Genomic DNA, 19,810 nt, shown 5'->3' on the forward strand with positions numbered 1-19,810 from the left:
CACAAACCCTCCCCAAAACAAGAGAAGAAGCATGCATGTAGCCCCTGCCTAAGATAACACCAGTACCATTTAAGCCCTTGTGTATCCTTTATCGTCTATTTCCTCCACATGTCCCCGCTGTCCTTTCCTTTGTTTTTACAGCTTTGCTCTGAATTTTTAACTTCCTTCCCCAGCATCTTCTTTTCCTTTCCTTATCTCTGACTTAGCTTAAATGTCCACTTCTGCTCACAATTTTGTTTATTTATTTATTTTTGGTACCGGGGATTGAACTCAGGACCTTGCGCTTGCGAGGCAAGCACCGGAACCACTGAGCTAAACCCCCAGCCCAGATGTCCACTTCTGATGGGCCTTCTCCTATGCTGTACACATTCTCATTTCTTACACTGCATGAAAATCGCTTGCTTGTTCCCCTTGCCCCTCCTCTCAGTATGCATGCCCATCTTAGCTTAGAGTGCTTGGCACATAAGTAGCCAGGGTATAACAGTGAGTTAAACTCCAACTCCATTCTGCTGCTCTCTTAGCAGGTGACCTCAGCTCAAGTTCTTTCCCCATGCTTGGTAACTTCAAATGTTTACCATCATACTCTTGTTGACAGATGATTTCCAAATGGGATTCTCTACTGAGACAATTTTCCTCTGGATTATTGTTTGCTGTTAGATACAAGATTGTAGTTTACATGTCATCTTTAATCTCTAAGTTTGAGAATTGAGTAAAGATCATTGCAAATTTTAGTCTGTTTAAATTGGAGTACCTGTTGCACCCAGTGTGAATGCCCTGAAAGCTATTGTATGTACTCTTAGAAAGGTAGGGGGTAAACTTTCTGTTATATATATATCTTCCTGTGTGCACGCGTGCGCGCGCGCGCACACACACACACACACACACACACGCACACAAATTTACTTTTCTGTCGTTTGCTTTTTCCCTAAATTCTCCCAGCCTGAGATATTCTTTGATGTTGTCAGCCTCTCAACGTGGCAGGAAGTACTAAGTGACTCTCAGCGCAAGCAACTCCAGCAGTTTCTGCCTCACTTTCCTACAGACAGCATGGAACAGCAGAATGAGCTCATTTTAGCCCTGTTCAGCGGGGAGAACTTCCGCTTTGGAAACCCTCTGCACATTGCCCAGAAGCTTTTCCGAGGTCTGTAGCTCAGCCTTCTGTTTTTGATAGGGTGGAGAGTGGGGATGCGGATGTGCCTTTCATTGTTTTATTTTAATCACTCTCTTGTACAGATTAGCTAAGCCAACCCAAAGTGCTTTGGAATAATTCTTTGCTGCCTACACTATTATTTTTTAAATAAAATTTTATTTACATAAATAGAAAATACCTAGTATAAACTCATCTGTGTAACCATCACCCAGAACAAGAAGCAAAATAGTCCTAGCATCCCAAAAGTGCTCTTAATGAATAGTTTAAAATTTTTAAAAAACAACTTGCCATTTACTTTTTTACCCTACAGAAAAGATGGTATTTTATCACCAAGCCTTTGAGCATGTACATCTCTTACCAAAGAATTCTCCCACATAAATATACTCCTGTTATCTGGCCCAAGAAATTTAATACTGAACAAATAATATCATAGAATATTCCATGTTGAAATTTTTGTAATTGTTCCTGAAATGTCCTTTTGTAAGTTGCTATTGAAATCCAGGGTCTGGGGCCGGGATTTAGCTAAGTGGTGCTGCTGCCTGCCTCACAAGTACAAGGTCCTGAGTTCAAACCCTGGTACACACACACACACACAAAAAGAAATCCAGGGTCTCTTAAGGTTTTATGCATTGTTTGGTTCCTAAGTCTCTTTAGTTCTGTGAATTGAGGATCGCTGCCCTTTTCTTTTTTCTTTGGTACCGGGGATCGAACTCGGGTCTTTGCACTTGGGGAAACCACTGAGCTAAATCCCCAGTCCCCCTGCCCTTTTTTGTTGTCTTTCTGGACACTGGCATTTTTGCAGAGCCCATGACACTTGAACTTTGAAGTGCTTTTTTTGAAATGAGTTTTTTGCTTCCTGGGAATTTGTCTTCATATTGCTCCATGGTTAGATTTGTATCCAGTGCTCTTGGCGAGGATGCTGTGTCACCTCAGGAGGCACATGGTGTCAGTTTTCCACTGTTGGTGATGCCATGTGTGACCTCTTTGTTAAGTGTTACTGGCCATACTCTGATTGCAAAGATGCCTGTATTCCTTTATTATTAAAAAGCAATCTGTGGGGAGATTCTTTGGGATCATGTACTAATCTTATTTCTTTAAACCCCTGTCTTACCCATTAATTTTTGCTTCTATTGGTGATTCTTGAATGAACTATTATTACTTCAGGCGTTGCAGAGTGATTTGGTACTATTCTTAATTCACAATCTGCCCTCTGACCTATGGAGAGGAGCACAAGCCTCTTACCTCCTCATTTCTGGGAGACGTTTTGACATGATGCCCTGGAAAGCTAGAACATCTTGAGTTGTGTTAAACTGGACAACGCGATAGTTGCTTGAGACTGGAGCAAGCAAGATTATTATTTCAAATCTCTCATCTTAAGGATTTAAAGTTAGCACCCTCCCCTCCTTTGTGGTGCTGGGGATTGAACCCAGGGCCTCTTGCATGCTAGGCAAAGTGCTGTACCATTGAGCCATACCCTAGCTCTGTTTTTCTGTTGTTAAAGAGAAATTTTAAGGGCTGGGGGTTTAGCTCAGTGGTTCTGCTGCCTGCCTCGCAAGCACAAGGATCTGAGTTCGATCCCCGGTACCGAAAAAAAAAAGAAATTTTAAGAGGCAGGGTCTTGTGTTGCCCAGGCTGATCCTGAACTCCTGGGCTCAGGTCATTCTCTTGTTTCAGCCTCACAGGTAGCTGGGAATACAGGAATGCATTTTCTCTTTTAATGGATTATTAAAGAGGAATTCTTCTTTGTCGTTGGCAAAGATCTGTTTTACCCAAGCTGGGGCCTCAGCTGGGAGTACCCTGTCTCTGCTCCTGTGGAGCAGAGGGAGGGAAATCTCATTGGATTTAGAAGGATTGTGTAAGGGTAGCATGCTTCCCTTAAACAATATGGTAGCCTGGTGAGGACACAGACTGTCAAGGCAGAAGTTTCTGTATATTTCACTCTTACAGTGCTGTATTTCAGTTCTAGTTTTACCATGGTAATTATAGTTAGTTACCATGGTTATTACAGTTAGTAAGCATTCCTTTACTTTTGGTTCCCTTTCCTAATTCTTATATTCACTTTTCTATTTAGTTCTGTGCTACAACCACATCTTAAATATTGAATATATGTTGACATATATATGTAGCTGTACCTCTCTTTTTTTTAAGATGGATATTTTAACCCTGAGGTGGTCAAATATCGGCAGCTATGCTTCAAGACACAGTACAAGCGATACCTCAACTCACAGCAGAAGTATTTCCATCGGCTGCTGAAGCATATTCTTGCTTCCCGGAGTGTAAGTAATGCTGGGACTGGGTAAAAATGTGGACATTGAACTTGGGATATCATGACTTCAAGAAGTAGTTAGATGCAAAACACAAAAGACACTACTAAGATAAACATGCTGCCAATTAAATCTTTTTGTTTTATGATCAGTTTTAAGAGATGGTCTTGTGTTGATTTCATTCTGATTTCAGAAGTGTTAAAGCATGAAAAGAAAGTGTTTCCTAAAAGCCTAGCATGCACAAGGCCCCAAGTTCTATCCCCAGCACCACCGCAAGCAAACAAACAACAAAAAACTTACCCCCACATTACTTACCAAGATAACAGATGGATTTGAAATCTATTACAAGTCACTGAGAAAAACTAAGATGCTGTGAAATTGATGTGCAGGTGTGCACAGGCATGCTGTGATGGATATGTAGAACATAAAGCTAAGTGGCCTCTGGGTTTCTTCCAGCCTGATAATTCTTAGAGGCAAAGTGTTCTGAGTTCTTGAAGCTTCAGTAGAGAAATACAATACTTGGTTGTCTAGTATAGTATCCATTCTTTTTGGAGCAAAAAGAGAGTGGATTTTCACCATATAATACAGGTTGAGTATTCCTTATCTGAAATTCTTAGAGCCAAAAGTGTTTCAGATTTCAGGGTTTTTTCAGATTTTGGAATATTGTGTATACGTAATAAGGTATCTTGGGGATGGATCTGAGTGTAAACACAAAATTTATATTTCACTTGCATTTTATACACATAGCTTAAAGGCAAGTTTTACACACTTTTTAGTGTGTTTATGTTTTGATTTGAACTTCTTAACATGAGTTCAGGTATGGAATTTTCCACTATGGTGTTAAGTAAGTCCCTGACTTACAAACATTAGAGTTGTGCACTTTTATAGATACAAATGGACTTCACATTACAAACATTCATACATCCTAACAAATCACAGAAGTAGCTCACGTGTCTGCTGGACATTGTCACAGATATGCTGCGGTATGCGTGCTGTATAGTGCCACAGGGTACAGTAGTACAGTGCTCAGTCAGAGCCCAGGATGTCCAAAAGCAAGAGGAAAAGCAGTGGTGATGTGGCGGGAACTGCTAGGAAGCACAAAGCAATAACCATGCAAACAAAAGTAAAAATGATTGAGAGATTGTAGTTTATTTACAGTTGTACTGTGCTTTACCACCACTTTAAGGTAACCGTAAAGGTATTTTTGTGTGTGTGTTTGGTTTTTTATGCTTTACACTGTATATTTGTGTCAAAAGTGTATAAGATGGGCCGGGGATTTAGCTTAGTGGTGCCATCGCCTGCCTCACAAGCACAAGGTCCTGAGTTCAGTCCCTGGTACCAAAACAAAACAAAACAAAACAAGAAGTGTATAAGACTCACTTAAGTCAGACTTATGAATGAATCAGACTTATGAATGTTCTTCCAGAGTGGAACTCATTTGTAAGTTGGGGACGTACTGTACTCATAAAGTTCTGAATTTTAGAGTATTTCAGATTTCAGATTTTTGGATAAAGTGTGCTTAATCCGTAATCAGTATAGGCTCTTTTTATTTGCACATAATCATTTATCTGCTTCTTTGTCATCTGGAGGGGAGGGAGTTGAGTTTGTTTAATATTGAGAGAATAAAATGCAGTTTTAGAGAGTGTACGTCAATCCAGAGCAAGCATCGGTGATGATACACATCCTCATCTGACCTTTCTAGGATCTGCTGGAGATGGCCCGCAGGAGTGGCCCAGCCCTTCCCTTCTGGCAGAAGCGCTCTTCACCATCTCGCAGCCCTGAGGAGCGGGAGTGGCGGACCCAGCAGCGCTACTTGAAGGTCTTGAGGGAAGTGAAGGAGGAGTGTGGTGATACAGCTCTATCCTCTGATGAAGAGGGTGAGTGTCCTTGGCCCCGTGGGTCACCTGGGTTATTGGAGCCAGAGGTAGCCACTTGTCCCCCAACTAGTGTCTGAGTTGTCTTGTCTGGGGGTGGAGAGTGATACTCGTTAGGCCTTGGTCTTTAAGTCCCTGAGACATTGCTGTTAGGTGGGACTGACTCCATGTCCTCACTATCCCTGTGCTCTTGGGTCACTTGATCAGATGAGCACCTCTTGGACAAATCCCTGCGGGGCAGGGTTTCTCCACAGTAGGCCTCTGGTCCCATTGTGCCACTTGAGAGAACTGCTTTTCCCCTTACAGGAGAGTAGTAGTGACTGTTGGCCTCCTGCAATGCGACCCCATCACTCTGTTGAAGTCTCTCTTCCTGGAAGAGCCGTTAAATGACCTAAGTGTGCTCCAGTTCATCTGGGGAAGGGTCAGAAAGGATTGTGGAACCCTGGCCTCCATGTTGTTGGCTTAGCCCTATTGAACCTAAATGGCCACTTACTCAATCTCCCCTATTGGAGTCCACAGCCGCGTTGGATTTACAAGAAAAATTTTCTTTTGAAGATCTCAGCTCATGGCTTCCGAGCTCTCCAGCACGTTCTCCTAGTCCTGCGGTGCCCCTGAGGGTGGTGCCCACACTTTGCACCATGGATATGAAAACTGCAGGTGAGAACTGAGCCGGTGCTGCCCCTGTTCTGGGAAACTGCAGTGTAGAAGTAAAAGCTCCCTTCGGGGGAGGTAGGGACTAGATTCTTAGCAGCCAGGAAGCAAAACAGTGTTCCATGGAATTAGGTGATTTAGAGACTTTTTTGTATCGTTCCACTTTTTTATATCTACAGATAGGACTGCCTTCTTTTCCTTTTTTTCTTTTTCAATTTTTACTTTTTATTAGTACATGTTTGCAGTACATAATGATTATATTCATCATGAGGCTTGGTACATGTACATAATACATCTTAATTCTTTTTTCTTCTGCTTCCCCTCTCTTCCCTCCCTTTATCTCTTGATCCTCTTCTTATTTGAGAAAGCTGTATCTCCTTACTTCCTGTTATCTTTTATTTTGCACTTTACTTGCATATTGGATTTCTTTTTTGTTTTTTTTTGGTACCGGGGATTGAACTCAGGATCTTGTGGCTGCAAGTCAGGCAGTGGAACCACTGAGCTAAATCCCCGACCCCTGCATATTGGATTTCTCATGTAAGATAAACCATGTGATATTTAAGCTCGTGTGTCTGATTTTCTTCACTTAAATTTATGGTCTCATGGTACACCCATTTTCCTACAAATGATTCAAGTTTATCCTTCTTTATGGCACAGTAGTAAACTGTTGGTTTAACATTTTCTTTATCCATTCATCTGTTGATAGACATACAGGCTGCTTCCAGGATTTAGCAGTTGTGAATTGTACTGCTGTGAATATGGGTATGCAGGCATCACTGTACTGTAGTATGATATTGTTACTCTTACAAAGATACTGAGAAGGGAATAGCTAGGTCAGTGGAATTTCTATTTTCAGTTTTTTTGAGGAGTCTCCATACTGATTGTACCTGCAGTATGGACTCTCCATACAGATTGTTCCTTCTTTTTTCACTGCAGCCTCTCCAGCATTGTTACTACTTTATTCTTAAAGATAGCCATTCTTGCTGGAGTTCTGGAAAATCGATGTTGTTTTTTTTTTCTGGTATGGGGATTTGAATTCAGGACCTTGCACTTGCCAGGCAGATGCAGTGCCACTGAGCTAAATCCAGCCCAATGTTGTTTTAATTTGTATTTCTCAAGTGGCCAGCAATGTTAAGTATTTTTTATGTATTTATTGGCCATTATACTTCTTCATCTGAGAAGTGTATTACTCATTTCATATGCCCAGTTTTTGATTGGGTCTTTAAATTTTAGAGGGTCAGATTTTTTTTTTTCTGTACCAGGGATCGAACTCAGGTCCTTGCATTTGTGAGGCAGGTGGCGGAACCACTGAGCTAAATACCCGGCTAGAGGGTCTAATTTTTTTGAGTTCTTTATTGTAGATATTAGTTCTTGTCTGATGAGTTGCTAACAGAAGTTTTTTCCCATTTTGTAGGTTGTCTCTTTGTTTTGAAAATTGCCTTTTGAAGCTAAGCATCTGGTATTTTGGGCTAAAGAAAGCAGAATCTTAAAATAGGAACCTAGGGGAAAATTCAGCAATAGAACAAAAGGGTTAACCAGAGCCATAGCAATTCCTTAGAATGTTTGTGAAATTGGAAAATAATTAGTATTTGAATAGGAGTGAAAGGACAATGTCAAGAAACTTTATTGTGTATTCAGACCAGCTGAGTGACTGAAGTAATTTATTAGTATATAGAAAAATGGAAGTGCCGATTGTGTGATTGAAGATTTTTTGTGCTTTTAGTACCCAGGACTCAGAAGGGAAACTCAGGAGTATCTTGCCTAAGAATGTCACAAGTGACCAGAAAGATTTAAATTAGAGCATCTTTGCAGCAAATGACCTAGTCCCTATGGTTTGGTTCATTTTCTCTCAGATAAAATAGAACTTGGGGACAGTGACCTGAAGATAATGTTAAAGAAGCACCATGAGAAGCGGAAACATCAACCAGTAAGATTGGGATGAGTGGCCACTCCTGGTTTGAATGTCTGTGGCTTGGCTGTCCTGGGGAAGATACTGGTTGTCCCCACCTCACTTGTCCTTCTTTGTTGTCAGGAGCGACACAGGCCAGTTAGCATTAAGGATGGAAGGCAGCAAATGCTTTGGTTTTATAAGACCTGCTCAGCAGTGTCTGGTTCAGCGCATTCACTGTGCCACTGCTTGGTATATGAGTGCATCATGATTTCCGTGTTACCAGTGCTCAGAGAACTGAAGGAACTTGTCCTTGGTTCTGTAACTAGTAAGTGCCAGGACCAAGAGTTACCTTGTGCTCTTCCCTCTTTGTACTTGTCCTGTTATTCCACTCAACTGAATTGAGGTGGTGCCAAGCCAGAGATTAGAGTGGAAAAAGGATACCCCATCTGAGGCAGAGCAGCAAGATGGGCAGAGTCCCACTCTGGGACTGAGCTGAGTTCTCTCCATCTTTTCCAATCTACAGTATTGTGCAGTTCCTTTAACTTCTTTGATCCCTAGACTTTGTAAAATATAATGTAATACAAAGGCTGTAAAATTAGCCTGAAGAGCATGTGAGATAAGGAATGCAGAAAAGCTGTATGAATTGTAAATGCCATAGAGCAGGGGGTTGAAACTGGGTTTTCTTGTGTACTATTATGATGAGTAGTGGTCTTTATTTCTGGAGTTTTGTAAGTCAGCATGTTTCCTCAGTTGTAGCTGGCAGGAGTCTTATCTGTCAGGTAAATTGGCAGTCATCATTAGTCTTTGCTCTTTCTTTTGGCCTCTGTAACCGAATCTCTGACTGTAACCTCTAGGATCATCCGGACCTTTTGACAGGGGACCTGACCCTCAGTGACATCATGACTCGAGTCAATGCTGGCAAGAAGGGCTCTCTAGCAGGTAAAACAAAAGACTGTTGGCTGCTTCTAAGTAGCCTTCACTTTGCTGTTAAATGTTATGAGACTGCCTCCATGTGACTAAAGTAAATGAAACCATAGTCTCCGTTATGGCGATCACCTTTGTTACTGCCTTTATGAATTTAAAGTCAGTATAGCCGTCATTAGGTGTTAAAATCGAACTTTAAATCCCTCATTGAGTTAGGTTAAAAAACTGTATGTCTTATTATGAGACATTTCTCTCTTTGGTGGGCCTTGGGAAAGAGTATGTAGGCTTCTTACTTCCTGACTAGAAAATGCAGTTTTGTGACTTGTGTTCTTTTACTTCCCAGCCTTGTATGACTTGGCTGTCCTTAAAAAAAAGGTCAAGGAAAAAGAGGAAAGGAAGAAGAAGAAAATAAAGCTGATCAAATCAGAGGCAGAGGATTTGGCTGAGCCTCTGAGCAGTACTGAAGGGGTTCCATCTCTCTCACAGGCTCCATCTCCACTGGCAATACCTGCTGTAAAGGAAGAGTAAGTGCGCAGCAGAGGTCACATGCTGCTGAGGATGGGTGGTTAAGCAGAAGGCTGTTCAGTCCCTTGGAGCTGTGTGAGGTGGCTGTGGGTGTGTTGAACCTGCCAGCGCTGCCAAGGATCCAGCTGGAAAATGTGTTGTGTTCCCTTTCTTAGGATTGCCAGGGCCTCCCGGGACCTGAATTAATGTAGAATGTGGTCTTGGTCTTAGTTGTTCTTATGTTTCCTTACAGGCCCCTGGAAGACCTCAAGCCTTGCCTTGGAATCAATGAGATATCTTCTAGTTTTTTCTCTCTTCTGTTAGAGATCTTGCTGCTGGAGAATCAGTCTAGCCTTCCTATGGTAAGAGTTTTGGAAAAGTCAGATGTACATCAAAGGTTTGAAATTGTCAAAATTTTTGATGGTCTCTAGCTTGAGAGGCAGCTCTGCAGAATCCAAGCTCCACAACTAACTTGCTTTGGGACTGGAGCAAACTGGACACATGTACCCAGCTTGCTGAGCACATCCCTGGGATGCTGATGTAACAGAGAAGTCTCACTGGGTCCCGCCTTTCCTCTCCTTCAGCTTGAGGAGCGTGTTCTGGACTGGCAGTCATCTCCAGCCAGTTCCCTCAACAGCTGGTTTTCTGCAGCCCCCAACTGGGCTGAGTTGGTGTTACCTGCCCTGCAGTATCTGGCTGGAGAAAGCCGAGGTAAGGATTTGTTTTGTGAAGGGTCAGTTTGTTTTTCCTCTTCTGCCTAGTTCTTAGCAGTAAATGGCAGCCGTGCTCATTTGATCCATTGTACCTTTGTGTCCCATCATACCCTCGATGTCTCTTCTCTCCTGATACACCATGAAATTCTGAGAAGCTCTCTCAGAGCTCAGAGCTGCAGGCTACTCAGAGTTTAGCACTTCCTGACCTGTGTGGCTTGTACATGTGATCTCTTTGTTGCAGCTGTTCCTTCCAGTTTCACTCCATTTGTTGAATTCAGAGAGAAAACCCAACAGTGGAAGTTGCTTGGTAAGTAATTTGTAATACTGCCTACCCTTTCTCTAAGCTGCTTTTGCCTTCTAGTAAGTACCGTCCAGGAGATTGGCAAGGAAAGAAATATTAGATTTCACTTTGCTCTGTGAGGGAATCTTCAAGACACTTTGTACTCTTTATTTTTTTGCTACTGGAGACTGAATTCAGGTCCTTGTGCTTGAGAGGCAGGCGGTGGAACCACTGAGCTAAATCCCCGGTCTGACACTTTGTACTCTTATGATGCAGTCTTCATCCCACACTCTCCCCATGCAGCTCCCTAAGTGGAATTGGAATTGCCTTTCTGCCATCATTCAGTCTGCAGGTTTATTTTATAATAACATCAGAGTTTGTATTAATCATACTAGTGGTTTTGGATTAATTTATAATGTAGTTACTTTTCTTTACTGAAACTGGGCCTTGCTGTTGAGGATGATGTGCAGTGAGAGACTGAACAGCCCCAAACTATTTTTAACGGTCAGGGTTCTTAACTTTTGTTTTAAATTTATAAAGCCTTGCTTAGAGTGTTAGTTGTTATAACATACATCTAAAGTAAGGGGAAAATTCAGTATTCATTTTATACTGAAATTAGTACACAGGAAAGGACGCAGATGAGGGTGTCTGTCACCTAGAGAGAAAGTGTCAGGTGAGGAGAAAAGAGAGCTGAGAGCTAATCCTTGAGAAACTCCATGGAAGAGGCAGCAGAATGCAGTGCGTATGTGAGGAGGCACTACAGAAACAGGAGGAAAGCCCTGAGATGGTTGGCTCTGGAAGGCAAAAGACTAAAGAGTTGAAGAAGTGGGTAGCAGTTACTGGCTTTCATTGTTCCTGAAAGGTTTGGTAAGATAAAGATAAGATCTGTCAACATGGAATAAGGGATATGTGTGTATGTATGTATGTGTGTTAGTGTTACCAGGGCCTTACTCTTGCTAGCCAAGTGCTGTACTACTGAGCTGCATCCCAGAGTAGTTGCGATTATAGGTGTACACCACCATGCTTGGCTCTTGGTGAATTTCTTTTTTCTTTTTCTTTTTTTGGTACCAGGGATTGAACTCAGGTCCTTGCAGCTTCAAGACAGGTGGCATAACCAGAGCTAAATCCCCGGCCCTCTCTTGGTGAATTTTTAGTTAAGACTGACTTCTTTAGGGATGACAAGGGCTGAGGACAGTGTGAGCTGAAAGTCACCCCTCATACTGGCTGTGCACAGTGACTGTCCGACTGGAGGCTCGAGCCAGCCATGGTGAGAGTACTTGCACTAGGTTGGCACGATGTTTCTTTTAGGATCAGATACTAGGTGTTTGAAGCCCGTCTGGACTAGATTTTTTTCTGTTACTAGCACTCAATTCTGCTTTGTAATGCAGACCAGCCAGGCAGAAGGCAAATGAACAGGTGGAGTTGTGTTCTATAAAACTGCTTACAAAGACAAGTAGCACGTTTGCTGCCCATTGGAATGATGGTCTTGGAATCTGAGTATTTCAGACGTCTGTGTGAGTGAGATTATGTAATATTTGTCCTGGGAGCCATAACACAGGCTCATCTGTATTGTTGGAGATAGTAGGATTTCCTTTGTTCTAAGGTGAGTAGTAGTCCATCTTATGTCTAGCACATTTTCTTTATCCATTCACGGATGGATATTTGGGTCATTTTTACGTCTTGGTGTCCTACTTTATCGCTGGGACAAAATACCCAACATCCACAAGTTAAAGGAGGAGAGGTATATTTTGCCTCACAGTTCGTAGAGGTTTTAGTCTATAGTTGCCTGGCTCCGAGGCAGGGTAGCTTGGCAGAGGAGAAACATTTCGTGGTGAGACTACAGGAGCAGAGAGAGATCAAAGAAGGAGGGAAGGGGATAGACCCTTCCAGGCCACACCCCAGTGACCCCCTTCTCCAACCAGGCTTCCCCTCCCAAAATCACATTCAGCTGTAAACTCATCAGTGGACTGAGGTACTTAGGAGTATCACACTCCTGTGATCTAATCACCTCCCCAGAGCTCCACCTATGAGCACAAGAGGCTTTGGGGGAGCATCCAGATACAAACTATAACACTTGGCAACTTTGGAGTGCCGGTATCCGAGGTCCTGATTTTAATTCTCTTGGGATTATATTTAGAAGTGGGATTGTTATACCATATGATAGTTCAATTTTTTATTTTTTCCAGTGTTGGGTATTGAACCTAGGGCTTTCACACTGAGCTACATCCTCAGCCCCTTTTTTATGTTGTATTTTGACCCATGGTTTTGCTAAGTTGCTGAGTTGACCCTGCTGGGCTTGAATTTGCAGTCTTTGGGCCTTGGCCTCCCAGAATGTTGGGACTATAGGTGTATGCCTGTCTTTCCTTTTTTTGAGGTGTCTTCATGGTGTTTTTCATAGAGTCTGCACCATTTTTGGTGTCCAACAACAGTGTACAAGGGCCTGGCGTTTCTCCATGTGCTCGCCAGTACTTGTTGTCTGTGCTTTTTAACACTAGCCATCCTGACTTGTGAGGTGTTCGCTTAATGTGGTTTTATTTTGTAGTTTCTTTTTTTCTTTCTTTTTTTTTTTAGGTACTGGGGATCAAACTCGGGACCTTGTGCTTTTGAGGCAGGTGGTGGAACCACTGAGCTAAATCCCTGGCCCTGCAGTTTCTTGATTAGTGATGTGGAGCACTTTTTTCATGTATCTGTTGGCCATTTGTATGTCACTGGCATGTTCAAACCCTTTGTCTGTTTTTAATCAGCTTATTTGCTTTTGTGCTATTGATCTGCAGGTGTTTCTTATGTATTTTGAGTATTAATCCCTTATGGTTTTCAGACATTTTCTCCCAGTCTGTAGGTTGTCTTCTTCCTCTGTTGGTTGTTTCTTTGCTGTGCAGAAGCTTTCTAGTTTGCTGCAATTCCACTTGTTATTTTTTGCTTTTTTTTGCCTGTTCTTTTGGAGTCATATCAAAAGGATCATTGCTAAGATCAATGTTAAGGAGCTTTCTCTGTTTTCTTGTAGGGGTTTTACAGTTTCAGACCTCATGTTTAAATCTTTAACTCATATTTTTTTTTTTTGTTACCGGGAATTGAACTCAGGACCTTACACTTGCCAGGCAGGAGTGGTGCCACTGAGCTATGTCCCCGGCCCCTTTAACTCATTTTGAGTGATTTTTTATTTTTTCTTTTTCAGATAATGTTACATAGACTCTAATTTCATTCTTTAAATGTGGATATCCAGAGTGGCTGCCTGCCTTTTTTTGCAGGGGGTGTGCTTTCCTTGCAGATTTTTTTGGCACTATTGCTAAGCAGTGAATGAACTGTATATGTTTGTTTATTTGGGGGCTGTTTTGGAACAGGCTTTTGTTTTTATTTGATTGTTTAGAACTGAAGAGAAATGTAGTTTCTGAAGGTTGCAGGAGAAACTCACCTCTGCCTCCTGACTCTGTAGGATGTAGCTGGGTAAAAATGAACAGTCAGTCTCCCCAGGATTCAGGCTTATGGGAGCACCAGACTCTATACCAAATAAGTAGAGCAGTGTCAGGAGAAGATGATTAGGCTGCAGGGGAATTGACTGGTTGTGAAGTGGGATTTCTAGAAGGCATAGTAGGAACAGAGGAGGCTAATCCAGAGGTAAGAGATCATAGAAGTAGAGGTTCTTGTGGGGGTGGGATGGGGTGGGGTGTGTTTACTGGTGGAGAGTGAAGGTAAGTGTTCTGGTGAGTGTGGTTCCAGGATTTCTCTGGAAGCGCACCTGCGTTCTCACACAAGCAGATGTAGGTGGTATTGTCCTGAACTGGCTTCCAGCCTGGGCATGAGCTTTAGGTACCATCATGTGGTACGAGCTGCAGTAGGGGTCTGAACAGAGTGACATGAGAGGAGGGCACGGGGGGCTTTCGTCTCAAGTTGGTTGAGGAGTTGAGCTCTTTGCTGCCTCGGGCCTTCTTTCTACTGTACAGTGCTCAGAGTACCTTGAAGTCCGCACTAGCCAGAAGACTGGATAACTTTCCTGGTGTAAGTCAGTCAGGACACCCTCTGTTACACCTACCGCTTTTAGAATTGGTTTTAATATGGACTTTTTCTTCACTTGACTTTGTACTCTCTGAGGGCAGAGACAGAATTCACGGATGACCCTAGCACACAGTGGCTACTCAGTAACCGTACTTACTAAAGGAGTAATTTAATTAGGTGATGTCCAGGAGTGGTGGTCCAGGCAGACAGCAGTGGATGGGCAGTGTATGTGTAAAGGATCATTGCTGTAGGACCTGATATAGTCTATCTAGTGTACATGGAGCAGGTAAGGAGAAAATGGGATTCTGAATAACCCCTTAGATCTTTTTGACTTTTTGTCTCCCCTTTCCTTCAGGTCACTCCCAGGATAATGAAAAGGAATTAGCTGCACTGTTCCAACTGTGGCTAGAAACAAAAGACCAGGCCTTCTGTAAGGTGTGATTTTTTTCTTTTTTTTTTGGTACCGGGGATCAAACTCAAGACCTTGGTCTTGCAAGACAGGTGTGGCACCACTGAGCTAAATCCCCAGCCCTGTAAGGTGTGCTTTTTAAAATACCAGCTCTTGCTTGTTGGGTTACCAGAGCCCTCAAATTAGTGGAAACGCTTTAGTTCATTTACCTGTTAATGTTTTCCTTTTCTCCAGCAAGAAAATGAAGACAGCTCAGATGCGATGACACCTGTCCCTCGGGTGTGAGTATAGTACCATAATGGTGGGTGGTTTCCTGTGAAGCTGAGGTTTAGTCTTACCATGGTTCTGCTGACTTGTCTTAGTGTGTTAGGGCGGTAATGGACCTTAGTTCTCCTAAGAGGCTGTTCATTCTCACTTGCCTCAGTATAGCTTTGCAGGGGAGTATAGGCTCCTTATGGAATGGATGGGATTGTGCAGGAAAGTCTCAAAGGAGACATGATCTGCATTATAGTAGTCATACTGCTTACCATGTGTATGCCTCCTGGGATCCCATTTTAGAACCATTCGTCTAGTCTGGCTGCTGGAAAGAAATTGGCTAATGAGTTTACAAGTTGCTAAAGGTCAGTGACAGGACCTCCACTAGTTTATGTCCCTTGAGGTCTAGTCTTGGGTTGTTTATATCATGTTGTTTCATGTTGATGTTTCCTGTCTGGTGTGCTTCTGCAGTTAGATTTATTTTCTTGTAATTTTTTTGCAGTAAAAAATTACTGGGGCCCTGTGCATGCTAGGCAGGTACTACACCACTGAGCTACACTCCCAACCCCTGGAGTTAGATTTTTGAAACTGCAGCACAGAAACTAAGCCTAAGTGTGTCACCATGTGTGTGTTCACATAATGGGGATGAGTAGTTTCTTAGGAGGCAGGAACAATACCCTTGTCATTTGTGACAAAGTCCTTTGTTCCCCTAGGGCTGAATTTTTTTTTTTTTTTTTTTTTTAAACTTAGGATCGAACTTGGGTCTTTGTGCTTTCAGGGCAGGTGGTAGAACCACTGAGCTAAATCCCCGGCCCCAGGGCTGAAGTTTTTACCATTAGATTGGGTAAAATTAGATTAGCAGCAGTACTAAAAATACTAAGTAAAGATGTCAGCCTCTTTTTCCACCTATGCAGTATTTTTCTGGATTTCTAAGAATCTAGTAATTTTGGAAATATCAACAGGAAATATTTGGTAGGAGCTAGACAGCGGACTTTGCAGTAGTTGAGTAGTTGCAGGGAGAATGGTTCTGTGTGCTGGAGAAGGGTGGCAAGTCCATGGCCCCTGACAGCTCTTATTGTTGATACAAAATTCTTTCTGTGTTCCAGAAGAACTGACTATGTGGTGCGGCCCAGCACAGGGGAGGAGAAGCGGGTGTTTCAGGAGCAGGTAAGAAGCACTTAGAAGGCAGTGTAAGTCTTGGTGTCCATGAGGCTGTGCAGAGGGAGGTCAAGTTGACCCTCCTTGAGTCCACTATGGAGGAAAGTCAGACCCTCGCTTCAGACGTTGTTGTTGAGTAGGTATTCTGATTGCTTGTTGAAGGCACAAGTGGTGTGCAGGTGGAAGCGGTGTGAAGAAAGGGATGAGAACCATTTTGATGCTCTTTCAGCAAAATGCATTTCATTTCCTTGTCCTTTGCTAGTGGCTACTAAAGATCATGCTTTTCCTACTGTGGTTGACTCATCAGTCCTACTGGAATTATCGGTTTCCTTCCTGTTTTAACCTCTCCACATAGATCCCCTTATTGTACAGGAGCTCTAATTCTGACTCAAGAGACTTCTCTCTCTCTTCTCGCTAGGAGCGTTACAGGTACAGCCAGCCCCATAAGGCATTCACCTTTCGCATGCACGGCTTTGAATCTGTGGTGGGGCCAGTGAAGGGTGTGTTTGACAAGGAGACCTCCCTCAACAAGGCCCGGGAACATTCCCTGCTGCGCTCGGATCGGCCTGCGTATGTCACCATCCTATCTCTTGGTATGTGGTGTATGTATCTGTTATCAGGGATTTATTTTTTTGCCCTGTAGCTTTTCTCAAGACACCTCTGTCCTTCCCTCACAAATTCAGTCCCTTCCATACCTCCTTCACGCAGGTCAGGCTTATCAGTAGTTGGAAGCTTTGGAGTCTTGAGAGATGAATGGGGATTCTGGCCCTAGGGATTGATGCCTAGAGTTGGTGTTTCTTCCTGAACTTAGGCTCTTGTTTATGTTTATTCAGGAATTGCTCACGAGCCAACTAAACAGTTAGGGTAAGTTATAGGAATTTGCTTCTGGAATGATTTTTAGATGCCATCAATCCCTTTGGCAGTCAGGCAAAGCCTGTGGATCCCTTCTCAGAATTACACTTGTGAAGGCATAAAATAAAATGCTTAGAGTTACAAAGGAAGTTATTCATGCTGAAAAATTTATCAAGATGTTAAAAAAAAGTTTACATACAGAAGTAGGTGTTTTTGTTATGATACTAAATGACAAGATTGAACAGCAGGTCTTACAACTTCTGTAACTTCCAAGTGGGGATGAATGTAAGTTATATTTTGAGTTGTTTTCAATACCTGTAATATATGACAATATGAGTTGTGTTACAGTTGCAGTACTTCCATTATATGGCTTACAACCTTCATTATAATTGAAGGAAATGCTAAATTTCATTGAAGACATAGCATTTTTCTTCCCCAAGTTCTTGGACCCACTGAGTGCCAGGGTATCTGTTGCCCTTCTGCCTGGCCTGAGTGATGAGTATCAGAGCTGCAGACCACTAGAGGGCATGTGTTCTTGATGCTAATTGGGAAGGCTGAGCCACGGGAACCACAGGGAGCAGCACCCCACCACCTGGGTTGGGCTGTCATTCCTTGACAGAACAATGACTTGACTCCCAGACTTTGCATTTTCTGATGTTATCAGTTCGGGATGCTGCCGCTCGGCTGCCTAACGGAGAAGGCACACGGGCAGAGATCTGTGAGCTGCTCAAGGACTCCCAGTTTCTTGCTCCAGATGTCACCAGCACTCAGGTAAGATGGAGAAAAAGCTTTGAATTGCTTTTTCTAGAATGGAGTTGAGAAAACTCACTAGGAATTTTAAAGGAAATATATCACTTTTTTCTTTCGTGCTGAAGCTCAAACCTAGGCCCTTGCACATGTAAGGGTGCTGTACCACTGAGCTATATGCTCCTTACCATCCCAGACCCTTTTTTTTTAATGTGGGGACGGGATTGGAGATGGACTCACTATGCAATCCAGGCTGGTCTTGAACTCAGGATCCTCCTGTTTCATCCTTCCGAATGCTTAGATCACAAGTATTTATGCCCAACATAAATTTTTAAACAACTGAAAAAACTGGATGCGTTGGCAAGTGTCTATAATCCAAGTTTGAGAGGCTGAGGCAGCATGATCACACATTCAGGACCAGCCTGAGAGCAGTGTGAAAACCCCCACCAAACAAAATAACTGAATGAAAAAAAAAAGGACATCTTGAAATACACAGATAGTGATGACCTTAGAAACTTGCTGTCAGTGAAACACGAATTTGGCTCTAAGCTTTCTCCAGCTTTATAGTACAGGAGTTCACAGCTACAGTCACTGAGCTCACGTCATCCTTACAGTAGAAATTTTTTGGTGAGCCACTAGGGGACATAACTGGGCTGAAGTGGAATCTGTCAGCTGTGTCTGATCCAGTGACTTCTCTAGAGTCCAAACAACTTCTATTATTGGTTCTGACTTGTTCCTTGCTTCCCTCTGCTCTAATCTTAGGTGAACACGGTAGTGAGTGGTGCCCTGGATCGCCTACATTATGAAAAAGACCCTTGTGTGAAATATGACATCGGCCGAAAGCTGTGGATTTACCTGCACCGTGACCGGAGTGAGGAAGAGTTTGGTGCGTGAGGCTGTGAGCAGCGTGTCCAGTTGGCATTCAGGCAGGAGATTCATGGAGGCAGGATCCTGTCCAGCAGTGAGGCTGTCAGCAAGGCCTTGGTTTTTAATGAAGCCCCTCTCCTTACCATGTCATGGTCAAACTCTTGCTGAAGTTTACCACTCTTCTTCACAGAGCGGATTCACCAAGCACAGGCAGCTGCAGCTAAAGCCAGAAAAGCTCTTCAGCAGAAACCCAAGCCCCCTTCCAAGGTGGTGAGTGACCTCATGAGAACATCTGCCAGAAAGATTCAAGGGTGGAGCAGCTTGGTGCATGCTTGGCTTTCACTTAGCTCCGGGCATCAGGAGCTGCAGGGCCCATGTTCTCATGATACCTATGGTGAATTCCCCCTTGTTTTCTTTCTAGAAGTCCAATAACAAAGAGAGCTCCATGAAGGTCCTCAGCAGTGGCACTTCTGAGCAGAGTCAGATGAGCCTCAGTGACTCCAGCATGCCACCCACCCCAGTCACACCTGTAACTCCCACCACGCCAGCATTGCCTGCCACACCCATCTCCCCTCCACCTGTGTCATCAGTGAACAAAAGTGGTCCTACCACTGTCTCTGAACCAGCGAAGTCTAGCTCAGGGTAAGCGTTTCCATTTCTCCTCTAGCTTTTTTCTTCTAGAGTCCTTTTGTGTTCCTCTCCTAAGTTTTTGATCTTGGTTTTTCCCTGATTTTCTTCATAGGGTTCTTCTAGTGTCGTCACCAACAATGCCACAGCTAGGAACTATGCTTTCCCCTGCTTCTAGCCAGACTCCGCCCAGTTCTCAGGCCACTGCCCGGGTTGTGAGCCATTCTGGCTCTGCTGGGCTGCCCCAGGTACGAGTGGTGGCCCAGCCCAGCCTTCCTGCTGTCCCCCAGCACCCAGCAGGGCCAGCGTCTACGATGCCACAGATGCCAGCAGGACCACAGATCCGGGTGCCAGCCACTGCCACACAGACCAAAGTAGTGCCCCAGGTAAACAGGGAAGCTCAGGTCATTGGGAAGAGGGTCAGCAGACCCCCAGGGTTGGCTGATGAGTCAGCAGGCAGTGTTGGGAAGGAGTGGGGAACCTGGGTTGTTGCTGTTGCTGATGAAGTTCACTGAAACAACTCACTCAAGTTCAAAGCTGGTCAAGCATTTATTCATTTTGGCATCTTGGAATCAGACCTTCTAAGCAGGTTAGTGATTCACCCAGGATTATAGTAGAAGGACCCTTGGATTCTCTTTAGCCACGATGCTG

At 43.4% G+C, this 19,810-nt stretch overlaps 1 protein-coding gene across 8 annotated transcripts in view; it reads left to right on the forward strand.

Moving 5' to 3' along the window:
- Window positions 1-19,810, forward strand: part of Nfrkb (nuclear factor related to kappaB binding protein) — a 34,880-nt gene that overhangs the window by 4,686 nt on the left and 10,384 nt on the right. The window contains exons 3-21 of one of the 8 annotated variants that reach the window (XM_021242820.2): window positions 966-1,141; window positions 3,299-3,426; window positions 5,117-5,291; window positions 5,808-5,945; window positions 7,793-7,866; window positions 8,685-8,769; window positions 9,098-9,278; window positions 9,512-9,620; window positions 9,843-9,969; window positions 10,213-10,278; window positions 14,600-14,679; window positions 14,888-14,934; window positions 16,015-16,075; window positions 16,485-16,659; window positions 17,583-17,689; window positions 18,428-18,551; window positions 18,723-18,802; window positions 18,954-19,174; window positions 19,275-19,545. In XM_021242820.2, the coding sequence (XP_021098479.2) occupies window positions 966-1,141; window positions 3,299-3,426; window positions 5,117-5,291; window positions 5,808-5,945; window positions 7,793-7,866; window positions 8,685-8,769; window positions 9,098-9,278; window positions 9,512-9,620; window positions 9,843-9,969; window positions 10,213-10,278; window positions 14,600-14,679; window positions 14,888-14,934; window positions 16,015-16,075; window positions 16,485-16,659; window positions 17,583-17,689; window positions 18,428-18,551; window positions 18,723-18,802; window positions 18,954-19,174; window positions 19,275-19,545 (2,425 nt within the window). Of the gene's footprint in view, window positions 1-939; window positions 1,142-3,298; window positions 3,427-5,116; window positions 5,292-5,807; window positions 5,946-7,792; window positions 7,867-8,684; window positions 8,770-9,097; window positions 9,279-9,511; window positions 9,621-9,842; window positions 9,970-10,212; window positions 10,279-14,599; window positions 14,680-14,887; window positions 14,935-16,014; window positions 16,076-16,484; window positions 16,660-17,582; window positions 17,690-18,427; window positions 18,552-18,722; window positions 18,803-18,953; window positions 19,175-19,274; window positions 19,546-19,810 lie in introns of all 8 variants that reach the window. The other 7 variants (XM_087214281.1, XM_021242817.2, XM_021242818.2 and 4 more) reach the window with 7 other exon arrangements.

The sequence above is a fragment of the Heterocephalus glaber genome, unplaced genomic scaffold (assembly GCF_053883595.1).
Source record: "Heterocephalus glaber isolate CG9 unplaced genomic scaffold, H.glaber_assembly_v1.0 deba00001446, whole genome shotgun sequence".
NCBI classification, from domain to species: Eukaryota; Metazoa; Chordata; class Mammalia; order Rodentia; family Bathyergidae; genus Heterocephalus; species Heterocephalus glaber.